Genomic DNA, 18,434 nt, shown 5'->3' with positions numbered 1-18,434 from the left:
TTTATTTCTTTATCTAAGTCTTTTTTATCGTTCTCTGATATTTCACTCTTAACATTTTCTTTAATATAAGTTTCTATATCTTCTTTTGATGCACTATTACTTTTATATAAATTTTGATAAAAATCTTGTATAATCTTTAATTTTTCTTTCATTAAACTGCAATTTTTTCCTGTTTTATCTTTAATCACACCAATGTTGTTTTTTGTTCTTTTGGTATGAACCATTCTAGCTAAAAGTTTTGAATTTTTATTACTATGTTCAAAAAAATTCCTTTTAGTGTATATCAGATCCCTCTGTACTTTTTCTAGTTCTAAGCTTTCCAATTCCTTTCTTTTAGCTTGTATCTCTAATAATTTTTTATTGTCTCTATCTATAAAATATTTAGTTTCTAAATCCTTTAACGATTCTTCAATCCTTTTTACATTTCCTTCTCTCAGTCTTTTTAATCTACAAGATTCTCTTATAGCAATTCCTCTCATAACAGCTTTCATGGTGTCCCATAACACACCTATTTTATTCCCACCCGCTTCATTAAATGACCATATTTCCAACCATTCTTTCTTGACTTTGTCTATCACCTCTGTATGTTGAAGAATATTGGAGTCTATCCTCCATCTCCTAGCTTCTCTATAATCTTTCTTCACTTTTATTTCCATCACCATCAATGCATGGTCTGTTATCTTTATCACATTAATATTTGTGTCTACTACTTTTGAAATTAAATTTTGTGATATAAACATAAAATCTATTCTAGAGTAGCTTTTATGTACCGCAGAATAATATGTAAACCTCCTTTCATCTCCCTTCAATTCTCTCCATATATCTTTCAAATCGGTAGTATTTATTATCTTACTTAGGGGGGTATCCCTTTTATGCAATTCATCTTTTTTATGTGTAGATTTATCTTTCAACTGATCTAAGACCATGTTGAAATCTCCTGCCATAATCACATATCCTTTCCTAACTTTTTCCATTTCTTTAATAACATGTTTGTAAAATTCTCCTTGGTTCATATTTGGTGCATACACATTTACTAATGTGTATTCTTCTTCCCCCATTTGTCCTTGGATTATCAAATATCTACCATTACTATCTTTTATTACTTCTTTTACTATAAATTCACAATGTTTAGATATTAATATTGCTACCCCTCTAGATTTGGATGTCCCAAAGGTTTTTTCATATATATGTATATTTTGCAATTTCAATTCATTGACTCCATCCTTTAATTGATGTGTCTCTTGTAGATAGATAATGTCAACTCTACTTTTTTTTAATAATAATTCTATTTTCCTTCTCTTTAATACAGCTCCTAGGCCTTTCACATTTAAAGTGGCTACTCTTATGTTTTTCCCCATGTCTGTTCAATCTTTTGCTTCTTAGTTGGTCCCTTTGTGCAATTCCCAAAACATAAACAAAAACAACTAAAAAAATTAAATTCACCTCTTTCTAATTCTCTATCCCTACCCTTCCTCCCTACATATAAACATTTTTCCTCCCTCCAGCTTCCCCGCGTCTCACTAATGTTGAACACGCGATCTGGGAGGGGGGGAGACGCCACTCCCACCAGTCTGGACCCCAGCCGAACCTCCACCTCCCCTTCACCCCACATCATATATTTATTCACATATATATATCCAAATGCCTTCCTTTTTTTATTTGTTCAATCCCGTCTTAATCGGACAATCCCGAGCAATAACAAAACAAACCAATAACAATAACCAAAACTTCCCCCCCTTTCTCTTTTTTTTTTCCTCTTTCCCCCCCCTTGACCCATATATGTGTGCACATACTTGTAAAACACATGCTTATAATTAGAAAAAGGGAAGAAAGAAAGAAAAAAAAAACCCAAAACAAACACACAAGTTCTTTGTTTATTAAAAAAAAGAAAATAAAAAGGAAGAGAAATTAAACAAACAAGCAAACAAACAAACAAACAAAAAAAACAGAGTTTTCCCCAAAATTTCCCCCCTTACCAAAAAGAAAAAAGAAAGAAAAAAAAAAGAAGAAAAAAGAGAGGAGAAGAAAAAATAGAAGAAAAAAGGAGGGGAATTGGGAGGGGAAAGGAAAAAAAAGGGCAATGGGCAGGAGGGAAAAAAAAGTAGGGTGATTAGGGAGAGAAAAAAAAAACCAGATTATTCCAGCATCCTATAATGTCTCTTAGTCTCTTCCAATCAAAAAAAAAAAAATTCAAAAATCCAAAAAAAAAAAAATTCTAATAGTATCTTCTTTTTCAAATTAACTGTCTTAAAAAAAAGGGAAAAGGGGACAATAGGCAGGGGAAAAAAGAAAGAAAATAGGAGGGGGAAAAAAAACCAGATTATATCAATATCCAATGGTTCTCTTAATCTCTTCCAATCAAAAAAATTGTTTCAAAAAAAAAATCTTCTGAGGGTATCTTCCAAATCAGCTGTCCTTACAGAGCCACTTGCTTGCTTGTCTCTTGCACACTCTGGTCCCAAATTCCCCAAGCCAATAACAAATGTTTTCCCTCGTCAAAAGAGTGTATTTTGTGTAGGGTTCCATCCTTCCATATTTTCAAAAAAACAGGATAACCCCAGTTGTATCTCTTGCCATTCTTAATTAGAATTGAAGTAATAGGTTTCATTGTTTTCCTCCATTGAATAGTTTCAGAGCTTAAATCCTGATAGATCTGAACTGGGTCTGATCTGTAAACTAACACTTCAGGTTTTTCTTTAATGTGTTTTCTTCCAGAGAGCAGAACCCAATAAAATTTGCAAGAATAGGGAGTCATAATGAATATTAGAAAAAAAATCTTCTCAACAGGATGGACTGTTGGACAATCCATCCATCAGCCCTGGAAAGTGGTGGTTTCACTTTTACTGGGGATATTAAAGTGAGAGCTAATGGCCAACTCTCAGGGGTATTGTTATAGTGCAGTGGTTCCCAACCTTGGACTGCAACTCCCATAAGCATTCACCACCAGCTATGCTGGCTGGGATTTCTGGGAGATGCAGTCCAAGAATACTTGGGTTACCCAAGGTTGGAAACCACTGTCATTGTGGTTGTCCTGTACTGGCAAGAAGTTGGAGCAAATGAATTTTAGGCACCTTCTGATGCTCACTTCTAGAACGCTTGCCATCCTTTCTTTGCATACATAATTTTCAAACATGTTTTCATTACCTTAAAGACTACTAACTCACTTCTTTAAAAAAATTACAATTCTTGAGTTGCCGCTGCATCTTAATTTCATATTTTATGCTACACAACAATAAACCCAACTTAGTGTACACACAACACTAATATGAATTCATATATAGTCACTGCTCTTCTAGAAGAATGAACTCCTATTGGGTTCAGTGTTACTCAAACTTTGTATTATGAATATTGCACACACAGACCCTTGACTCTGATTAAATGCTCCAAGATGAGTAAAGTGCTTTCACAACACATTTGTCACACAAGGTCATGTCAATTTCCTGTCCAAAAAGATGTTTTCATTCAAAACCCTGCAAGGTAGAAGGTATCATGTGGTGTGCAAAGCAGTGCTGCGGGTAATCTATTTCCATAAGCTCTACACGCTCTAGGGAAGGTTTTTTCCATGGACATTCGTGAGAAAAGTAAAAAGCTGAAGAAATAAATTCTCAACATCTACCTAAGCAAAATGTTCATGAAGAATGTGCTCCCACAAAATGTGCCCTGTAACCATCATGCTAGCCACCCTTTCAAACAGTACAATGGGTTGTCATAGAGACAGTGGCTATGTCACAGCAAAGCAAAGCAGAGTGAATCTGTGGCTTTGGAATGAAAGCAGGAGATTTGGGGATCTGCCGTTTCCCCACAAAATAGGTGGGTGGGAGGCAGCAATGGAGAGGTTACCTACCTGTAACAATGGTTCTTCTAGTGGTCGTCTGTGAATACACACAAATGGGTAGACTTGCGCCTGCACTGAACCTCTTGGAAGTTTCTAGAACTTAAAGACAAGTGATTTGTAGGACATTCCCCAGTGGAGCACATGCTCCGCCCTCCAAAAGTCCCCTCAGTTCCTGTAAGAGTCCACTGCTGTCAAAGGTTTTATATAAAAGACAACGTGACAGACAAAGGGGAGGATGGGCGGGATGTGTGAATTCACAGAGGACCACTAGAACCATGGTTACAGGTAGGTAACTTCTCTTTCTTCTTCATGGCTTCTGTGAATGAACACAAATGGGTGACTGACAAGCTCACTTACTGGATGGTGGGATGTCACGGTAGAAAAGATGTCAAGACCGCCCTGCCAAAAGCAGCAGCATCCTTCGTCCGGACATCCAGACGGTAGTGTCTCACAAAGGTCGATGGATTAGACCATGTAGCTGCACGGCAGATGTGAGGAAGCTCTATTCTATGGTGGGAGGCAGTAGAGATTGACAGTGCTCTGGTAGAATGAGCTCTTAAATGTTCAGGAGGCGTCTTGCCTGTGAGCTCACAGGCCAATGAAATAGTTTGAACAATCCAGCAAGAGACAGTTTGAAGCAAAGCTGGGGCACCCTTATGACGGCCATGAAAACATAAGAAGAGCCTTGGACACTTTCTGAATGATTTAGTTCTATCAATGTAGAAGGCCAAAGAGCGTCTTACCTCAAGCATGTGGAGCATGCGCTCGAGAGGTGTAGAAGGAGATGGAAATAAAGTTGGCAAAATCAATGGTTGATTGAGATGAAAATCAGAGAGAATTTTAGGTTAAAATGATACATCAGAATAGAGGGTAACCTGGATGAAACTGAAGGAAAGGTGAGTCTGATCTGAGGGCTGCAAGTTTGCTGGCATGTTTAGCAAATGTTATTGCTATGAGGAACAATGTTTTTCAATAAAGTAATTTGAAAGTAGTGGTAGCCATTGGTTCGAAAGGCGGTCGACTAAGTGCGTTAGGGACAAGTTGCAAAGACCATTGAGGAAGAGGATATTGACATGGGGGATGGATACTGAGGAGTCCCTTGAGAAATTTCTTCAGCGTTGGGTGAAAGAAAAGTCTAGCTGAGTCAGACTGAGGTTGATGAGCTGTAACAGAAATGTACACCTTGAGGGTAGAATGAGAGAGACCGAGATAAAAGAGATGGAGGATAAAGGTAAGTAAAGTCTTCAGTGAAACTGGAATTGCGGGTAAATTCTGAGAACGAGCAAAGGAGAGGAATGATTTCCATTTGTTTTGGTATTACCTCTGGGTTGATGGCTTTTGAGTTCAATCTAGTACATTTCATATGGCGGGATTAGCCTCCATGCTGTCAGGTTCAGAGTCTATGTCGGGGTGGTAAATCATGCCATTGTCTTGGGTCAGAAGGTTGGGGATCGACAGGAGAAGGAACACATCGGTCGATATTGATCTCAGGTGGGTGAACCATGGTTGACGTGGCCACCATGGAGCGAGGAGGATGGCATTTGAGTGGAACTGTAGAAGTCGAATGACAGTTTGTTGTATGAGTGGAATCGGAGGAAATAGGTAGAGTAGGCCTCTGATAGACTTATCATAAAGGTATCTTTGAGTGAGTTTGTGTCGACACCGGCTCAGGAGCAATACTGGTGGCACTTGGTGTTGGTCTCGGAAGCAAAGAGATTGGTGGACGGAACACCTCATTGGTGACAAAGGTCAAAAACTTTGTCATTCGGTACCCACTCGTGTGTCCTTATGGCAAGACAACTGAGATGGTCTGCAAGACGGTTGTTGTCTGTGGTGACGTGGACAGCTACTGGGAAACTGTGATGTAGGTATCACCATTCCCAAAGTTCGACCGCTAGAGAAAGGGAATGTATACCTCCCTGCCTGTTTATGTAGTATTGTCTGTAGCTAACCGTACTGCTCATCCTGCAATGAGAGGTAAGAAGGCATGGAAAGCCCTGGTAATTGCTAAGAGTTTGAGATAGTTGATGTGTAATAACTGTTCTTGTTTTGTCCATAGGCCATGTATTTTGTGATGTCAACAGTGAGCTCCCCATCCTGACGGGCTGGCATCGGTGGTAACCTGTATCAAAAGCTGTAGAGGTTGAAAGGGTCTGCCTAGGATCAAATGAGGAAGAAACCTCTACCAGGTGAGTTGACTGGTGAGTTCTGATGTTACTATGAGACATTTGGAAGGGTTATAGGATCGAATAGCAATAGGTACATAATTGTAGGGACCTCATTTCGAGCCTTGTGTGTTGGATAACAGCTGTCGTAGAACCCATAAGCCCGAGAAGGAGCTGGGCTTGATGCACCAATACTGAAGCTAGGGATCGGAACAGTTGGATGGCTCATTTTGGTTTGGTGATTCCTGAGGGAGAAAGGCTCTGACTCGAAAGGAGTCAAAAACGCCCCAATGTAGGTGGCGTTCTATGAAGGCTTGAGATGGTATTTGGCAAGGTTTACCTCCAGTCCTAGATCTTGAAGAGTATCAAGAGTTTGTTGGGTAGCTTTGACTGCATCATGATATGAAGTAGTGACTATTAACCAGTCATCTATGTATGGGAATACGGCAATACCTTGAAGTCGGAGGTATGCAGCAACTGGTGCCATACATTTAGTAAATGTCCTTGATGCCATGGAAAGTCCAAACGGGAGAGAGCAGAACTGGTATGAGATGTTGTTGAATCGGAATTGTAGAAATTTGTGATGATGTGGATGAATAGAGATGTGAAAGTACGCATCCTGGAGGTCCATGTTGACAATCCATGGCTAGAATGAAACTCAAACTAAGAAGTGGTGTTTTATCTTGATTAAGATCATCGAAGACCAGATCTTTTTTCTGAGGTGGTGGTTCTTCAATGTCGAGTTGTAATGATTTTGCCATTCACATAACCAGCTGGGAATAAGATGTGAAATCTTCTGATGGGGATGGAGGGTGATTTTCACCAACATCAGAAGATGGAGTAGGTAAATTAGAGGGTGATTCCTGGGATATACTGGATGTTAAATGTTGAGTGGAAAGGGACGATTGTGAGGATGATCAGTGTAGTGGTTTGGTTGCTGATGCCAATGGTAGTGATGGTAGAGATAGTTGTGATACCGGGCGTTGTTTGATGTCGGGGGGGAAGTGGTGGCCCTTTGTAGGTGGTGGTGACTTGGAGAGAGGTATGATATTGTGAGTGCTTGGAACACAGGGGTCTAAAACTCAATTTACCTGGGGGCTACTGGAGGCAGAGTCTGGGTGAGGCTGGGCCGCATCAGATTTTCCGCCAAGCAAAGCAAGAGACCGAGGAAGCCACCCAGGAGTTTCCTTAGCCGGCAGACAGGCAGGTTGGCTGGCAGGCTGCAGTTCTAGATGGAGGGTGTAAGAGGCACTGTCTTGGGAGAGAGCCGTCGAGCGAGGCAAGGCTTTTTTTCTCTCTTGACAGCAGAGAATGTGTGGGCGCTTTGGGGGACAGGCAAGGCGGGGGCCACAAACTATCATCTGGAGGGCCGCAAATGGCCCCCGGGCCACATGTTTGAGACCCCTGGTTCAGGATAATAGTAAAACTCCCTGTGTGAAGGAGGATATTGAATTGGAGAAAGGTGTCATCTCTTTGTTCTATGTTTGCAGAATGATGTGATGACTCTGAGCCAGAGATCTGAATAGGTATCACCTGCCCTGATAATCTAGGGCTTGAATGGGCCGAGGCCGGGCTGGAATGAACATCAGCCGGAGATGGGCCAGTTCTTGGCGAAAGGCTAGCAATGGAGGCTGCAGCCTGAGCCGGTGTTAGAGTTGGGTCATCTCTATCCGAGATCAAACCAGGGGTGTCTCTAGATCATTGGTTCTCAACCTTGGTTAACCCAGGTGTTCTTGAACTGCAGTTCCCAGAAACCCCAGCCAGCACAGCTAGTGGTGAAGGCTTCTGGGAATTGCAGTCCAAGAACTCCTTGGTTAGTCAAGGTTGAGAACCACTGCTCTAGATGACTTCTCGATGATGGGCGATGGGATCACCAGTTGAGGTGGATCTATTTGATTCAATTTTGTACGCTTCTTAGTTTTCTTAGGTTTAGTTTTATCTTTCTTTTTCTTAGACAAATCATTGGGACAGGTTGGAGCTTTCAATGTGGAGGTCGAGCTTGACCTGGAAGCGGACTTCAAAGGGTCCTTTTGTTGAGGTGACAGAGTTGTTGGGCTCGATATCGGGTGAGAGGTTTCTCAACATTCTGGATGTGGAGTTAGAGAAGTTGCCGTATCCATACAGGTCGGATTAAGAGATCTTTCCCAAAGGTAGGAGTGAAGCCTTTGTAGGCGTAGTTTTAAAGCAGGCTTAGTAAGTTTTTTGCACTCGGAGCAGGAATGTGTTTGGTGTTGTTCTCCTAAGCAGAAAAGGCAACGGTCATGACCGTCAGTAAGCAGGATCTTACTCGTGCAAAGCATGCACTGCTTGAAGAGCCCTGGGGGCCCGTAAAAGGTAGGAGAAAAGGGAAGGGAAAGGTGGGGGGGGGAGAAAAACATGGGAAGAAGAGAAAACAAATCAAGAAGATAAAACAAAAAAAGAAGCGGATAGCTTACAGGGGAACTGTCCAAAAAAGGAGATGATTGAAAATATGGAATAGATTATTGAAAATAGCCAAATTGGTTTAAAGGATTGATCTAAGTAATCGCTCTAACGTTCTGAAAGAGTCCAACCGAAGCAGCGGCAAAAAGGAACTGAGGGGACTTTTAGAGGGCGGAGCATGCGCTCCACGGGGGAATGTCCTACTAATCACTTGTCTTAGCTTTAGAAACTTCTGAGAGGTTCAGTGCAGGCACAGAACAACCCATTTGTGTGCATTCACAGAGGCCATGAAGAAGAAATATGCTGTCTATCTGCTGGCAAGCAAATAGTGAAAGGCACTCGATCCCAGAAAGATGTTAAAATGGTCCTTGAAACACCTCTGTGGGTCTGACTGCATGAAAAATGCTCAATTTATTAATAATAATTAGCAAAACATCCATCATTGTGACAGGTGATGTGCAAGCACGTGTATGTAGAGAGAAAGACCGAAAGAATGACGGAAACCAATTACTTTCTGGACCTCTGGGGAATGTAATCCTTTGCAGCATCCTTATTTATAAGGGCTTGGCCTCCCACTATAAAGAGAAAGGAGCTGTTTTGTCCTGTTTGTAAGAGTGTCTCCAAGTGCCAGTGATTTACTTTCCTTTACGGTGTGAAAATCAACTATGTATTGATCTCAGGGAGGACAGAATTCAGAGTTTGCTTTTCATTAAAACCCCAAGGCCTACCAACAAGAGACAAATGCACCACACATATTGTTATAGAACAGAGAGGGCAGTTAATGAATAACAGCTAATTTATCATTTAATGTTTTTGGCTGAGCTTTGATTTCTGTGGCTTAAACTTAGAAGAACTTTTTCTTGTTAAAACACTGAAAGTAAAAGACACTTGCTGATCCACAAAAAAAAAAAAACACCCTACTTGAAGACCCCCTCAGCAGACTCAAAACGTAACATCTCGGAGTTTCAAAGTAGGAGGGGAACTTGTTATTTGTCCCAAGTGACCCTAACTCACAGAATGAAATCAGGTTCTATATATACAGAACCTACCCTCAGTTCTGCTCCTTGAACACTGGAAAATCCGGATGATGGATTTGGAACCAATGTTTATACAGACAACGGTCTCTGTTGATATTCTGCAATCTTTGCCTTGCTTTTCTTTATATCTTTATACGTTTCACTTGGCAGAGCAAGAAACTATGAACTGGAGGCCACTGAGACAATAAAACATTTTTGCTCTGCAGCTATACATCAGATGTGCGGAGCTCCTACAATAGGAAGGAAAAAACCAACAACCCCATATACAGAAAATTATCATTGAATGGATTGAGCTAAAACCCCTTCCCCCCCCCCGACATGCCACTTTTCTAAATGTAAGGTTGTATCTGTAGCGTTCAGCCCTGCCCTCACCTGTCTGTCACAGCTGAACAGTGGAAAAGGAGCCAATGACGGAACGGAAGGTGGTGCTAAAGGGGGAGGGGCTGGGATATAAAGGGGGGTGTATTGAGTATGAGGGAGAGTTTTAGAGAGATTGGTGAGTCTGTGAGAGAGTGAGCAAGAAAAGTCAGTGAGAGTAGGGTTCTGTGTGTCTGTGAGTTCAGTGAGTGAGAGAAATTGATTAGCAACTTGTGATTTACTTATTATATATTACTGATCAAATAAACAAGTTTAAGTTTCAAAGCAACACATGTCTCAGTAATTAATTGGTACTGAATTGATATTGGTGGTAGCAACTTGTGAAGAAGAGTGAGCACCTCCTGAAGGCCTGAGATAATAGAGGCTTCAGTGCGCCCGCAACAGTATCTACTTAATTATCCGACTGGGGGAGCATTCTGTCATGTGAGTCCTCACCTACAGCTGAAAGAGTACAGACCATTTCCTCTACCACCACCTCACCTCCATTGGAGCACGCCTCAGAGAGACACCACCTAGCCTCAGCCAAGTCCCTCATTTGCTTGACTACAATATAGCTCCAGCAAAGAACAAACATTTCGGTGTCTGCATATCACTTTGTCACATGGCTAAGTACTGAATTTGTAGTTTGTGTGGAAGCACTTCATTCAACCTATTATACAAAGCAAAAATCCAAAGAAATCAAATAAAACAAAATAAAAAATGTGAAATGCAGTGGCATCTTAATGACTCACTATTACACTTTAATGTGAGCTTTCTTGGACAAATGCACTTTGTCAGGCATATGGAAAAATATGTCTGACAAAGTGGACTTGTCCACAAAATGTTAAGCCAAATATATTGTGATCAAGTCGTGAGAAGTTTTATTTATCAATAAGCGCTATGTAGCCTTGGATTTACAAAGTAATGGAAACACATTGGTAAGTCGTAACTATGCTCTCCACCAAAACAAACCCTTTGCACTTTTGGCAATGAACGCTACACACACTAAGTGAAACAAAGGAAGGCATTCAGACAGTTCGAGGGACTGACTTTGCTCCAGCCTGACTGGCAAAGAGGGATCAGAAATGACACCTGTGGCTGTTCACAAGAGGCCCTGAGGTTTATGACACAGGTAGCAGAAGTTCATCTGAGGCCATCTCTCAGCATACACCTCACAAACCCGACTTGGTTCATTCTCTTCCTACTTTTAGAGCTCAGTCTTCTAAGAACAACCTGCAGAGGTCCACATGCGAAGGAATAAATTTAACCACACAATCTCTAAGCCACTTATTCTATTAAAGCCTGTCTGACATGCTCTGGTCCTCAAGGCAGGTGCCATTTTGGTTAACAGCTGTCAGTTTCATTCTAGCTCCACAAATGTCACTGGCTTCACCAGCTGCCATGTGGCACGGAGGGTAACACTACCTCTCATCACTTTGATTGTGCAAGGCTTCTGCCAGCCAACAGCTGAAATGGCCTTGTTGGGCTCCATTAAAGCACCACTCCACTCACTTGTTTCAACCCCTTTCATTCCCAAATTAAAGAGCTTGTAATCTTCCCCTGGAAATCCTCCTCTCATTTCCATTCCAGCCATTCTCCTCATTTACATCCATAAATGCAGCACGAGCATCTTGGCTAACAGGTTCTCTTTCTTTCCAGAATGTACTGCTGATAGCAAGCATGCAGTGTGTACCTTGCCTTCCTCCTCCTCCTCCTCCTCCTTTTTTAGCATCCAAATCTTGCAGTTGCAAAAAGGCAGGAAGTTTGTTGCCTGTGACACGTCTCACCTTTTAGGAACAGATCTGAACTATCAAATGTTTCACACAAACATCACTATAATATACCAAGAAGTAGTGTCCTCAAACCATTATTTGTGCTTTTAAGTGGCTGGATCAACATACCATTTACTGCTCTGAATGCATAAGGCAGGACATGAGGGATGCAAAAGGCAGCTGTATCTAGAAGAAACCTTAGAAATGTGCTGCCGTGCAAGCTTTAGAATAAAAAAAGACATCAAAGGAAATGCTCGTTGCCTCTGATTTGCTGATTTTTACATACTGTGATTACCTCAGAGACTGCCTCAGCAATCAGATTTGCAAATTAAAATAATATTTACTTTCCAAAAACCAATGATAAAACAAGGGAGGTTGGCATGCAAGATAGAGACGTAAGAAAGGTTTGTGCTATCAAGAACAGATAAGTTTCACAATTCACTGAGAACCATTTCTTAATATGTGCTCAGTGGTTACAATTTTCATTTCATTAAGAATTTACCAATATTTGCATATACAGATTCCTACAAAGAATGGAAAGAATCTGAGACTGAGTAATTGATTTGAAAAAATGAGAAAGAGACATTTGCCCAGACCCAGGGATTTGAATATTTAATTCCTGAATCCCTGTTTATCCGAACATGCTGATGTTGAATTCAGGTTGCAAGTTCTGTTTTTTTCATTAGAGGCTCTTAATCCTTAAACCTATATCCCAAGCAGGCACAAAACGTTCTTCTCAATTCTTGGAACAGTTGTACTAATTGAATTTTGGCCCTGCAGATGGGGGCAAAGATAGAATTATACAGTATTTCAGTTCCATGTTTCTTTTGAACAGAGACAATGTAACAAAATTCCCTAATATCTAGAATAGAATGGAAAGAAGTTGAGAGGGTTTTTTAAAAAATTAAATTGACAAATTCTTCCACCTCAATAGAGTAAACCCTGTCACTTCAACAGTATCAGAACACAAGAACACAGAGAGCTCGTACAGTGTAGATAACAACCTATGGGCATCTTTACCCTTCTGTTCCTATCACATTCCTGTCCGTAAAAAAAAAAATCCTGTCGCTTTTGAGATACAGGGAAGGAGGGTTGAATTCAGCACCACATTCTGATGACTGCAACACAAAGGTGGGAGCCTGATAGTCTAGATTTCCTCCCTGCTTGTGCGGTGGCCTGAAGCACAGGGCTCACCCACAACAGGGCCATGTATGGAGGAAGCAGAGCCATAGGAGTCTCTGGCAAGCACAAGTCATTAAAAGCCTTATCAGTGAGAACAGCCTCACATTGGGAGCTTCAAACTTCACTCCTCTTTCATCCTGAGGCCAGAGACGCAAAGCAGCAGTGTCAGCAGCAGGAGCCCTGTGCATGTGCATGCATGCTAAGGAAAGCAAGCGCTCGCTTGGGCTGCCGCCTCCAAGGCAAAGCTACCACAGCTTCCTCCCCCCCACCACCACCTTGCATACACTTAGCTCTGGGTAACAAAGGGGCTCAGAGCAGCTAAGTCTGCAAGACTGGGCTAACGTGAGACAACCCTGGTTCCACAAAGTAGGGACAGAACTGAATCCCATTCGTTCTGTTCCATTCTGTGCTCTGTCAACCAGCATTTTTTCCTTCTCTTGTCTTATTAAGTAGTTTAAAGAAAGGGGAGACATTTCTCTTAAAGGGAGACACACATTTACAGGAAGACACACAGGCATTTATTTGCAGTCCCCCAAGAAAATCATCAATGCCGCATTTGATTGTGTGAGTATAAAGATGTGCTGATAGTCCTGATATCCCTGTATGTTTGGCAGCCCCAGAAAGGAAAAAAAAAACAGAACAAAATGAGAGAAGTTAACTTTTGACAGGGAAAAACATGAGGGGATGCGCCAGTATCTGATGACTGATGGCTGACCTGTCTCTAAAGCCAGTCCACTGCTACAACGCCTGTGAGGGATGAGCTGCCACTGTTGTCACTGCAAGACTCCGGCAAGATCTTGCAGCACAGAGAGCCAATAGGTGAGTCAGCCACCCTGCTATGGGGAAAGCCAAATTATGGCTTTCAGACACCTAACGTTTCATCCTGTTTATGGTTATACAAAAAACTACAAATCCTTACAGTACTTTAAAAGAGAAAAGATGTGAGCTTCAGCATATTTCATTTTTGCAGACAAGAGCCAAAACTTCAAAACTTTCTTTCTCTCTTCTTGGCGAGACTCTGAGAGTTTTTAATGCTTTGGGGGGGGGATTTTAGAACTCTCCCCCCCTCAAAAAAAATCACTGAAGCAATTTCATGCAAGATCAAAATCTTTCTGAATACTTTTGTAAGAAATTTGTGTTTTGCGTAAAATTCTATTTTTACCCCTAAAATTAAAAAAAATCACACAAAGATTGAGTTTTTAAATACAACATCTCAAGATATCCTTTCCCATAAAGTATGAGAAAATGTGTGAATATTGTCTACATCCTTATTAAAACTAACCGATTTTATTATCACATAAAGTTTAAAGGCCATTGCCCACTCCATGAGGTGCATACAGGTGCATGCTGGCTCAGTTACAGAATCCTACACACATGCTTGAGTAGGTGAAGGTGTTGTAAATACTGAAATCCAAAGCAACCAAAATGTAAACAGCAGAAAGAGCAATAATCATCTTAGTCATGACCATTGAGAAAATATCAGTTTAGAGGGCAACAGTCATCCTTGCACAGACAAGCTGATCAACACATACAGGCTGAAATCCTGTTGCGTATGACTTCATTGCACTGTGTATGAGTTGCGTGCACCCTGAAATCATCTTTAATCAGTAGCAATTTGCTGCTGCTGATGACATCACTACTACTTCACTATGAGAAATGCCCACTGTTACTATTCAAGCCAAAAGATATGAACCTTAGGTGAACTTATAACTAACTAATCATATGCCAACGACAATTATATGCTCCAAATGATGGTGAGCCTGGCCAGGATCCTCTACATATGAAGTACTGTATTCAGAAGTGATTTACCAGTCTTTTCTTCTGGTGATACTCTGCAACTGTGCCCAAGCCTACATAGTCTGGGTCTTCAGCTGGGAGGCAAAGCAAGGAGGAGAACTCCCAACAAGATATTCCAACTCACTGAGCTATCCTATCCTCGCCATTTTAAATCAAGCTCCTCCAGATCATTAGAATTTCCTGCAGCATCTGCCACATTTCACTGCAGAAATGAATGCTCGAGTCCTTATTACAAACATGAACTTAAACAACATTTTAGCCATACTGCAATGATAGAAGTAATGATGCAAGAAGGTTTGTGGGAGGAGCACTTCCCTCCTGTAGCCCAGAAACTGGAAAGCTACTTTTAATATATATTCCATTCCTGATATTCAGTGCAGTGTTTAAAAACTAATTCACTGCTGCTATTTGTTGCAGGGTTTTAAAAAATTATTTCAGTGCATTGTTCAATTCTCTTACTTCTCATTCCTATCTTTAACCCCTTAAGAATGATTGGAACATGGCATAAAACTTGAAAAATTCCTATGAAGTTACTAAAAATGCCTATAAGCACATTTTAAAGGTAATTTTGTAAGTAGTTAGAATTCGTTATTTGTTTTATATTGTTTGTTGCTTGTTCAGTAACTTGTGGAATGGGACTGACACTCTCATTACCAAAAAAAAGGGTAACCCCTTACATGCTGTGAACATTCACCCCAGACCAGTGATAATGGTTTTGTAATTTTTACAATAATATTTTTTAAAGGTAGGTCCCAAAGCTCAGTGATAACAGACATCTTTTTCATGTAGAAGGTCTCAAGTTCAATTCTTAGTATACCCAGGAAGGGCAAACAGCCTCTGCTGAGCTAGATGGAGCAAGCACTTGATCGGGTAAACCCCAATTTTACTTCAACGGTCCTATTTCATTTTGTCCTTACCTATACTGTGCTTGGAAGTGGTTCTGCACAAAACTCTGTCCCTTTGTGCTCCCAGTACTGGAACCCTCTTCTGGGCCAGGTTGAGGCTGTAAAGAAAACACAGTCAGAGTTACAGAAAGACTGAAGGACTTCTCCCCAGCGATTCAGCCATGCCCACGAGTCACCGTTACGTCTTTTTAACACAGCTTTTTATGTAGGTTCTCAATGTTCCTGCTTTCCACCTGGCTCTCACACAATTTCTCTCACCTCCTACTCTCTTTCAGTCAAAAAATAACATCTAAAGTAGTGATAGTGGTGGGGAATTATTACTTAGCTGACCATGTTTGCAAACTGGCATTTTAAAAATTAGAACCCAGGTGGTTTGCTTGATTTTTTTTCACAAGTATACCCATTTTGCCCTTCTCTACTGAATTGCTTCAATGGTCACAGACTACAAAGCTACCTGTTTCAAAGTGTTACAAATCTCCCCCCCCCACTCTACATCAAATAAACAATAAGAAGGCTGTGCTATTATCTTCCAGCTGCTGAAAAGACCCATACAGCATAGCTACCATCCCATGGTGAGTCCAGACAAGTGGTATATGCATTTGTGTAAGCATACTCTTTCAGTGACAGAATTTTGCCAAGCAACACTGGCTGAAATTCTGTTGCACAACTCCATGTGTGCAACACTAAGCCGAGTCACCAGCTCAGAAAATCACAGCACAGCAGAAGTGCTATTCATCAAGCACTTCTGCATGTGTGCTAGGCGAGAATTGCAACAGGAACCAGGTGACCAACTGGCCAACCCTTGTGGCCTCCATAATGCCCAGCACACATATGCAGGTGTAACTTTACTTTGCATGAAAACAAAGAAGGTTTCAGCCACTGTCCTCCACTTCTAATCTTCCTGAGTTTTCCCACAGTAAGATGCTTTTATTTTTAATTTCTGCAAAAAAAAATAAATAGAAAGAAGGAAGGAAGGAAGGAAGGAAGGAAGGAAGGAAGGAAGGAAGGAAGGAAGGAAGGAAGGAAGGAAGGAAGGAAGGAAGGAAGGAAGGAAGGAAGGAAGGAAGGAAGGAAGGAAGGAAGGAAGGAAGGAAGAAAGAAAGAAAGAAAGAAAGAAAGAAAGAAAGAGGAAGGACACCACCACCACCCAAAAGCTACACAGTCTCTTTTTCCTGATAGAAGCCATCTATCTGGAAGCATTCCCAGGATCTGTCCCTTTAAACCACTGAAGGTGAAGTGGGCAGCCTGTCCCTCCAAGGGGCCCAGGTGTGCCATTCAGCACCCCTTCCCTCAGCACATACCCCCAAATTTAAAAAAAAGTTTAAAAGAAGAATGTGCTCAAACATTCCCCTCTTGTCCTCTAGGAAGCATGAGAAGGCCATTTCATAACATTCCTTTTCCAGGACAAGCTTTTTTAAAAAAACTGGAAATTACCTAAAATAGCTCAGGAAACCCTCAGAAACATGGCAAAACTGCTCCTTGCTGCCAGTAGAGGGCACTAGAGGGCTTGTGTATTTTTTTAAATAAAATCAAGAAAAAAGTTTTGGGGGTGTGAGTTACGAGTGTGTACACAGTCTTTAGCATACAGGGATGGGCATCATTGGCCCATGAATCCCAGGAAACTGCCTGTCCCTGCTTTGAAAGAAATGGGGACTCTTGGGCAAGGTCCTCCGTCACCCAAGGATGTCTTTCCCATGGTTTCAGCCAAATCCTTACACTCTCCAGCCCAATATCATCCGTGGCTGACAGCTGCTTAACTTGTTTCAAGTAGAATTCATTTCTCATCCTACCCGAAAATAATCTCTGTGTGTATCATGCACCATCAAGTCGCATCTGACTTAGGGTGATCTCAAGGTGTGTGTGATGTTTAAGGCACAGTTTTTCCATTGTCACACACACCCCCAATGAGTTTCTGTGCCCAAGCAGAAATTTAAACCCAGGTCTCCTCACTGTATGATGTAAGATGCCTCCGTATTCATTATTCATAGTTTTAAATATTGTCTTTTAATGATATTAACCACCACTGTATACTCATTGTTTTCAACTTTTAAATATTGTATTTCATTGTTACATGCTACCTTGTGTCCTTTTCAAAGAGAACGGCAGGACAGAAAGAAAGAAAGAAAGAAAGAAAGAAAGAAAGAAAGAAAGAAAGAAAGAAAGAAAGAAAGAAAGAAAGAAAGAAAGAAAGAAAGAAAGAAAGAAAGAAAGAAAGAAAGAAAGAAAGAAAGAACCTCACAAAAAAGTTGTGGTTTGGCTTCAGCACCTAGCTTAGCACATTGTGTTGCACATAGCATGACTGAAAAAGGAATCAAAAGCCTTTTACAGAACAGGCAAATTTCACTCCTTAGGAGTCAAAAGGCAAGGCTTGGCCAAGGCCCCTTGATAGAATCAAGAATCTGACCAGGGTGATAATAAGTTTTTCATTCTCTGTCCAAGACCAGTAGACAACTTCTACATTGTCCTGTTGTTCTGTGGCTGCCATTGTACACTTTGGACTTCATTTTGCAATGACAACACTTATTATTTTATGTAGCTATTTAACTAATGTCCTTCTCCCAGGGTGGGAATCCCAGGCAGCTTGCAAGGTACAGTATTTTAAAAATATTAACATTAAAACCCAGTGGCCAAAATTCAGTAATAAGTCACAACTAAAACAAGCCCACTGAATCAGTGAGGATTTCATGACTCAACTTCTATGTAAGTTTCACTGATTCAATGGATCTATTCTAGTTGCAACTTACCACCGGATTTTAGCTAGCAAATATTACAAGCTAATTAAACCTATTATACTGTTAAAGTGCAATTACAATAAAAAAACAGCTTAAATCATCTCAATTAAAAGACTAATAATATTTTACTTTCAAAACAAAAGAAATAGAAGAAGATTGGCATATCCAGGTGGAACTCTGTCCTCAGCAGTTTGACAGTTGCTGCAGGCCTGCCTGGAATAAAAAGCTTTG

At 40.9% G+C, this 18,434-nt stretch overlaps 1 protein-coding gene across 1 annotated transcript in view; it reads right to left on the bottom strand.

The window, feature by feature from the left end:
- USP43 (ubiquitin specific peptidase 43) overlaps positions 1–18,434 on the bottom strand; it is a 127,745-nt gene that overhangs the window by 61,604 nt on the left and 47,707 nt on the right. The window contains exon 3 of the mRNA XM_072990394.2: positions 15,484–15,569. Within this exon, the coding sequence (XP_072846495.2) occupies positions 15,484–15,569 (86 nt within the window). The remainder of the gene's footprint in view (positions 1–15,483; positions 15,570–18,434) is intronic.

The sequence above is a fragment of the Pogona vitticeps genome, chromosome 2, assembly GCF_051106095.1.
Source record: "Pogona vitticeps strain Pit_001003342236 chromosome 2, PviZW2.1, whole genome shotgun sequence".
Lineage (NCBI taxonomy): Eukaryota > Metazoa > Chordata > Lepidosauria > Squamata > Agamidae > Pogona > Pogona vitticeps.
This window is presented reverse-complemented; position numbering and strand designations above follow the sequence as displayed.